Here is a 7,531-nt window from a genome sequence, read left to right on the forward strand (position 1 = left end):
CCCACCCTGCCTCACAGTGCTCCTCTTTCCCCACCCTGCCTCACAGTGCTCCCCTTTCCTCACCCTCCCTCACAGTGCTCCTGGAAGGACCCTGAGGCTGAAGCAGCTTTTGAGCTAGCGCTGAGCATCACTCGAGCCGTGCGCTCCCTGCGTGCCGACTACAACCTGACCCGGACCAGGCCCGACTGTAAGCCTCAGGCCTGCGTGTCCACCTATCCCCCCTGTCCTCCAAGGCCCCTTGGGGAACCCAGGGTCTGGCTGTAGCCAGCCTTCACGTTCCTCCTTGCTCTCCAGGTTTCTTGGAAGTAGCTGATGAGGCCACAGGTGCCTTGGCGTCAGCAGTGTCGGGCTACGTGCAGGCTCTGGCCAGTGCGGGTGTGGTGGCTGTCCTGGCCCTGGGTGCTCCTGCCCCACAGGGCTGCGCTGTGGCTGTGGCTTCAGACCGCTGCTCCATCCACCTGCAGCTGCAGGGGCTAGTGGACCCAGCCCGGGAGCTGGGCAAGCTGCAGGCCAAGCGAAGTGAGGCCCAGCGACAGGCTCAGCGGCTACAGGAACGCCGTGCTGCCTCTGGCTACTCAGCAAAGGTGCCCCTTGAGGTCCAGGAGGCAGATGAAGCAAAGGTGTGTGGTGGGGGGGATGGGGTATCCCAACACCAGCTGCTTCTCTCGTGCCCTGGTCCTAGCCACTCCTCAGCAAGCCCGGCTGCTAGGACCCTGGAACCCTTAGTGCCTGCCTGTTTCACTGCCTGGGACCTCCCAGAAAGTCAGTCTGTCTCCTGGTGTGGAATTCCCAAAGACCATTGCTCTAGGGTCTTCCAAGGAGGTCCAGCGCTTGGGAGCACCAGCTACACTGAGTGCTCGCTCTCAGCCCTCTGAGTGAGGCTACCCTTTCACCTCAGAGTGAAGGGGGTCGGTGTGGCTGGGCAGCCTGTGGGCTCCTGCACAGGTGGGGTTCCAGTAGGGGTTGTATGTGTGCTCCGAGGCCCTTTGTCACTGGGCACTCAGGAAAAGGAGCACTCTAGAGGAGGTCTTGATGGGAGTGTGTGTGTGCTGCAGAGAGGGCCTGCCACCATCTCACCAGCCTGGGCTCTACTCTCTGGGTGTTTGGGTCCCCTTGGATGGGTCATCACCACATACCTCTTTTGCACCCCCAGTTGCAACAGACAGAGGCGGAGCTCAGGAAGGTGGATGAGGCCATCGCCCTGTTCCAGAAGATGCTGTGACCCCCCCCCCCAATTCCAACCCACAGCCCCCGTGTTCCACCAACAGGGATGGCAGCAATAAACTATTTTGCCAACATTTGCTCTCTGTGTGTGGTGTGGGCAGGGTGTGGGCAGGGGACGTGCAGAGGCCTGACCTGGGAGTTCCCAGGAGCAGCAGGAGAACCGCCGGCTCCTGCCAGGCCCTGGGTCCTGGTGGGCAGAGGGATGCGTCTGTCTGGGTCTGTCTCTGGCAGAGTGCCAGGCCTGAGTCATGCTACTCTGCTGCCAGCTCCCAGCTCCCTCCCTCCCCGGCTCACCTCACTGCACTGCGCAGTGCTTCCACCCCGGCTTTCGCTACATCTTGTGGCCCTGGGTTAGCCCCCTCAGGACAGGGGTTGCCTGTCCTCACCCCCTTGCTAAGAGCCTCCCTCTCACTATACCGAGGCTCAGTTAATTATAACTCTGACCTAAGTGCCCTGTGACGCCACACCCGGGCCAGCGCTGCCCAGGAGATCCAGCAAGCAGGTAGGAGAGGCCTGAGAGGAGACTTCCTGTTCGCAGGGCAGGGCTGGGGCTGAGCTTGGTGTAGGAAATGAACCTTGAGAGGACCCTCCTGTGGCTCTGATGGCAGCTGTGGGCTCTACCGGCCTGACAGGCCCTTGGGTTGTGTGGGTGGCAAGCTCGGGCTGGAGTAGATGGGGCACCTGAAGCCAGGCAGGAAGTGGACGGCAGGTGCTGTGCAGACAGCGAGGCCTGCCCTGGAACTGGTGCTCGCTATTCCCTTGAGGCGCTTCTGTTCCCTAGGTCCATGCTTCAGCCATGTTCCCTGTGGAGGTACCCCTGTCCCACCTGGCCCCCCCAATACTGCTTCTGCTTCAGCTGCTGTGGCCCCCAACATCTGCCTTCTTTCCCAACATCTGGAGCCTTCTGGCTGCCCCTGGCTCCATCACTCACCAAGACCTAACTGAGGAGGCTGCGCTCAACGTCACCCTTGAGCTCTTAGTGGAGCAGCCACCCCCAGGCCGACCACGCCTCCGTCTAGAGGACTACCAGGTGAGCACCTTAGATTCTGCAGTTCCCTGGGGTTTCTCAGAGGGGCCTTGTCACGAGGAGGCTCACCTGTCACCTGCTCGCTTCCACACTCCTCCTTCCGCAATTCTGGTCCTGGAACCCTGAGTCTCCCGGTCTTGGGAAAGTCTGTACCGAGGGGGATGTGGTGGCACACACCAGTGATCCCAGCATTTAAGTTAGGAGAATTGGAGTTATGGGCCAGCATGGGCTCCATTGTGAGCGCCATGCTTGCTGGCTCAGCCAAATCTGCCGCTCCCTTGGGCTCTTGACCCTCCAGTCTGTTCACGCCCGGCCTGAGTGCCGGTGGCTTAGCTACTTCAGGCAGTGGTAGAATAGTCTCTTTCCCTGCCCGCTCTTGCTAGGGCCGGACCCTCCTCGCCGATGACATCTTCGCTGCCTATTTTGGACCTGGGTTTTCTTCCCGGCGATTCAGAGCGGCTTTAGGAGAGGTGTCTCGTGCCAATGCAGCCCAAGACTTCCTGCCAGCTTCCAAGAGCAACCCTGACCTGCACTTTGATGCTGAACGGCTGATCCAGGGACGCACTCGCCTGGTGGGGGCCCTTCGGGAAACCCTGGTAGCTGCCAGAGCCCTCGAGTATACATTGGCCCGCCGGCGCCTAGGGGCTGCGCTCCATGCCCTGCAGGTGACTCTCAGGGCATTTAACCTGCCCCCAATACTCTAGGAGGATGGCGCACACCCCTCCCTCCTGAGCTGGCAAGCACTTCTGTCCTGCCAGGAGTGGCTACAAAGAAGGGGAGGGGAGAGGAAGATAGGGAGGTGGGGATATTAGTTTATCCTAGGGATTGCTAGAAAGCCTGTGGCTTAGTCGCCAAGACAGAAAGGCTGGGGTGTGTCCATTTGGGCAAAGCTCTATCCTGGGCAATGAGAGCAGAAGCAGGGGGACAGGAAACAGGAGCAGCGAGGTGGGTGAGAACACCAAGTCAGGGTGTGTGGGCTGCATGTCAGTGTGTTGGGCTCTGGGAGGCATATCAAGGTGTTGACCCTGACTAGATCAAATCAGTGCCTGTAGCCCTTTCCTTCTCTCCTGGGGACCAGGATTTCTATAGCCACAGCAACTGGGTGGAGCTGGGGGAGCGGCAGCCACACCCTCACCTCCTCTGGCCAAGGCGGGAACTCTGGAGCCTGGCACAAGGTATGGCCATGATCCAGGCAGGAGGTGGGAGATGAGGGAGCCTCCTGTTCCCCCTGCGCCCGTTGCTGTGTCACCTTCTGGCGACTCAGGATGGCATGGCGCTCTGTCCCTGCGAGGACTATGAGCTTCTTCAGTAGCTAATGGCTACCAGAGTTCAGTGGCTTTCTCAGCCTTCCACAGGGAAAACACCCACAATCTGCTCAGACCTCACCCCAGCCGTGCACGCGGCTCGTTCTGTCCACCCGTGACCTCTCACCCCAGCCGTGCACGCGGCTCGTTCTGTCCACCCATGACCTCCCTGTGGCCTTCTCTCGAAGCCCCCTTATGCTCCCAACTCACTGGGAGCTGCGTCCTGTCCACTAGGGAATCATAGTCTGCTTGTGGTTTAGAGAGAGGAGAATCCCCAAAGGATTGGCACCCACATGTGTGGGTTGTGCACATCAGCCCCAGTCTCAGACATCCAAATGGCGACCCTGAGGTTTAGTGCAGAAAGCCTGCCTGGCCGAGGTCCTCTGTGGCCTTTTCTATCATTCCAGCTGACAGGAAGATGTTAGGTAACCAGGGATAAATCCAGCAAGCTGAGGCTTGGATTCCAGCCCCTGCCCTCTCTTCCCAGTGGGCGATCCTACCTGCTCTGACTGTGAGGGGCTGAGCTGCCCTGGGAATATGCTGGACTCGACACTGCTCACCTCTGGCTATTTCGGAATGCATCCTCCCAAACCCCCAGGTACCAGATGTGAAGGCTCCCAGAAGGATGAGGAGAAAGTCATTTTCTTTGACTCTAACCCAGGATCCTGGTGGCATCTCCTTGGGTGGGGGTGGGGTGGGGTGTGTGGAATAGAAACAGAATGGGTGGATGAAGGCTGAGCAGATTAGAGTCATTCTCTGTTGCCTGGGCGGTGTTGGAGAATGGATACAGAGAGAGACTCTAACGACTCTCGATGTACGCAAAATGTCACACTTTCCCGATACCCTCACGCGCAGGGGTGAAAAAGCCACACCAGATCAGAAAGGGTCCCCATGGTCTTTAGTAGACACGGAGCCTTTGACTCGTACAAGCCAGATCTCTTTCCTAAATCTAGGGAAATGTAGCCATGGGGGCCATTTTGACCAGAGCAGCTCCCAGCCACCTCGGGGAGGCATCAACAAGGACAGTACATCCCCAAGCTTCTCCCCGCACCATAAGCTGCACCTCCAGGCTGCAGAAGTGGCACTCCTGGCTTCCATCAAGGCCTTCAGCCTCCTGCGGAGCCGCCTGGGAGATGGGGGTTTCTCCAGGTAGGTGGCCTCGTGGCCACGGGTTTCCTGATGGGTCAGTACTCCTGCAGGAACTGGGGAACAGGGCACCGGGGACAGAACCTTCACTACACCTCTGACTTGAACCACAGGCTGCTGGACATCACCCCAGCTTCCAGCCTGAGCTTTGTCCTGGACACCACAGGCAGTATGGGCGAAGAGATCAACGCAGCCAAGATCCAGGCTCGCCGCATTGTGGAGCAGCGGCAAGGGAGCCCCATGGAGCCTGTTTTGTACATCCTGGTGCCCTTCCACGACCCAGGTAGTGGTGATCGACAGGGATGGTGGCGGGAAGGAGGGCCCAGGACAGAGGCTGGAGACCTCCAGTGAGAAAGCGGGTCTCGGGGCCATTCTACCTGTTGTCCCGAGTGAGCCTCTACTAGGTACCTGTGTCCACGTAGAAGATAGCTTCTACTGTCTCTACAAGGGACAATTTCACAAGTCCAGTGCCTGCCTAGGCACCTGCCTTTGGGTTCATTTTGTTTAAGGATGTGGGTGGCTGTTTTGCTTTCATGTTGGTCTGCACATGCACATGTATGGAGGACAGGGAAGGGTGTCAGATTGCCAGGAACCGGAGTTGCAGATGGGTCCTGAGTTGCCTGATAGGGAGCAGAACTCGGGTCCTTGCACTCTTTCTTACCTGCTGAGCTGGTTTCCTAGGCTCAGATAAGGTGAAGGTGGGCCTGCTGTGTACTCCTCCTTCTTTCCGCCCGAGCCCAAAGTCAGCTTACCTGGCCTGGCCCTACTCCTCACTGCACCCTTGGACTGGCTGGCCATCTAATCCTTCTGTGCTACACCATCTGTAAGATGGCCAGTAGGTGCCGGGTTTATCCTCCTGGATGGAGAACTCCTGCAGGGGATGTGTCTGAGGTCTGGGGACTTACTGTGTGCTTGTGGATGCACGAGTCAATGGCATGTTAGTACCATGTCCGGGTGTTCTTCTGGGGTTGGCAAAGGCATGGCTCTTTCGGTTCTCCCAAGGAGCCTCCTTGGTGAGTACTATCCTTTTCTCTCATTAGATTTCAGAGGTGGAGGCTGGAGGACTGGTTCAGCAGTTAAGAGTACTTGCTGCTCGTGCAGAGGACCTGGGTTTGGGTATTGGCGTCCACCTCGGGAGGGAGGTCACAGCTCCCTCCCTCATGGGCTCTATCCTCCTCACCCACCTGACCTCCCTTTCCTCCCGCCCAGGGTTCGGCCCTGTCTTTAAAACCAGTGATCCTGACAGCTTCTGGCAGAAACTCAACGAGATCCAAGCCTTAGGGGGTGGAGATGAGCCAGAGATGTGCCTGTCTGCCCTGGAGGTCTGATGCTCCCTCTCCTGCCTCTCCCTTTCCCTCCTACCCTGCCCTTCCAGGCCCTGCCACCAGGTGGCGCCAGAGATAAACACCAGCTCCTTTGTCGTCCCCTACATCCTTCCAGGGCCACGCTCCCTTGCTCTCTGCCCTCCCCGGTCTGCCCTCCCCGGCTCTACCCACTCCTGGCTGCCACCATTTTTAACGTGAGCCTTTTTCTCTTGGCCAGCTAGCCCTGCTGCATACACCTCCCCTCTCAGACATCTTCGTCTTCACTGACGCCTCTCCCAAGGATGCTTTTCTTACCAACCGGGTGGAATCCCTGACTCGGGAGAGGCGCTGCAGGGTGAGCAGTGTTGGCAACCTGAATATGGGAAAGAAAGCGCCTCACGGAAGGTCACCCTGTACCTTTAACATACTCCGGAGTGAGGGGGGAGGGTGTCGTTCCCTTAGCCAAACTGAACTGAACGTATTGAATGGGTCCAATAAGCCAATCAAAGAACCCGTTGTGAGGGTCTCTGTAGGCACAGAGGATGGACAGAAACAAGTGAAACAAGAAGGTAGCGGGTGTTGGTTCAAACTTCTAGAATCTGACCCTGGGCAGTTTACTTTAGGCAGATTTAAGTAGGCCTTGGGTGCAACTTTGGGGAAAGGTTTCCTGGTAACACTTATCACAATAAAGCTTTGCAAAGAACATGTGACCTCTTCCTTGTGACTGGGAAACAATTATTCAAGATAAAGAAGGCCTAGGGAGGAAGAGTCTGGAATAAACACTGCCGTCTGGGTGAGGCCTGGCCCTACAGATAGCACAGAGCACAGGCTATTGACTACATCCACTCCCACTTCCCGGGAGGACAGACATCTCTTCTGTGGAAGAGACAACCATTTCTGCTATCTGCAGAGTTTATCTGAGCACTAGGGCCTTTTCCCCCTGTGCTGGGTAAACAAGGGCGGGCTTAGCTCCCGTGTGTCTGGGTAGGCCCTGGGTACAGCACACAAGAAGAAGTCAATGTCAGTATGTATAAAGACAGAATTAAAAACAGCGCTGGGAAATGAATCTCTGGGAAACTCCCTCTGAACCTTGGTAAGAGGTCTCCCAAGGGCTATGTCACTGGGAGATCCCACCCACCACATCAGCCAGGGGGCAGACAGCTCTAGAAAAAGCGGGGCAGAAGAACCTTCATTAACAACGCAGGCTGAGCTGCCTGGATACACCAAGCATTGGGTTGTCGTTTGGCCACAGGTGACATTCCTAGTAACTGAAGACCCATCGAGGGCTCAAGGTCGGGTGAGGCGAGAGGCCTTGTCTCCTCTGCGTTTTGAACCGTATGAAGCAATAGCCCTGGCATCTGGGGGAGAGCTGATCTTCACCAAAGACCAGCACATCCAGGATGTGGCTGCCATGGTTGGGGAGAGTGTGGCTGGTCTGGTGAGTGAGGGGAGGCCAGAGGGGTCCATGCCCTTAGCCAGAGGTGAGGTCTGAGGTGCTGTGTGCGTCTTAAAGGAGGAGTTCTGAC

The 7,531-nt window shown here is 57.6% G+C and overlaps 2 protein-coding genes across 3 annotated transcripts in view; both read left to right on the top strand.

The window, feature by feature from the left end:
- The window catches only part of Vars1 (valyl-tRNA synthetase 1), a 14,824-nt gene extending 13,526 nt beyond the window's left edge, over positions 1-1,298 (top strand). Inside the window, exons 28-30 of the mRNA XM_031347220.1 lie at positions 76-187; positions 295-620; positions 1,154-1,298. Coding sequence (XP_031203080.1) covers positions 76-187; positions 295-620; positions 1,154-1,222 — 507 coding nt within the window. The 3' untranslated portion in view covers positions 1,223-1,298. The remainder of the gene's footprint in view (positions 1-75; positions 188-294; positions 621-1,153) is intronic.
- Positions 1,299-1,414: 116 nt separating this feature from the next.
- Positions 1,415-7,531, top strand: part of Vwa7 (von Willebrand factor A domain containing 7) — an 8,740-nt gene continuing 2,623 nt past the window's right edge. For both annotated transcript variants that reach the window (XM_031347221.1, XM_031347222.1), the window contains exons 1-10: positions 1,415-1,726; positions 2,006-2,254; positions 2,635-2,916; positions 3,330-3,426; positions 4,043-4,153; positions 4,509-4,704; positions 4,815-4,984; positions 5,911-6,023; positions 6,244-6,360; positions 7,258-7,443. In XM_031347221.1, the coding sequence (XP_031203081.1) occupies positions 2,021-2,254; positions 2,635-2,916; positions 3,330-3,426; positions 4,043-4,153; positions 4,509-4,704; positions 4,815-4,984; positions 5,911-6,023; positions 6,244-6,360; positions 7,258-7,443 (1,506 nt within the window). In that variant the 5' untranslated portion in view covers positions 1,415-1,726; positions 2,006-2,020. The remainder of the gene's footprint in view (positions 1,727-2,005; positions 2,255-2,634; positions 2,917-3,329; positions 3,427-4,042; positions 4,154-4,508; positions 4,705-4,814; positions 4,985-5,910; positions 6,024-6,243; positions 6,361-7,257; positions 7,444-7,531) is intronic.

Source organism: Mastomys coucha, unplaced genomic scaffold (assembly GCF_008632895.1).
Source record: "Mastomys coucha isolate ucsf_1 unplaced genomic scaffold, UCSF_Mcou_1 pScaffold3, whole genome shotgun sequence".
Taxonomy (NCBI): Eukaryota; Metazoa; Chordata; class Mammalia; order Rodentia; family Muridae; genus Mastomys; species Mastomys coucha.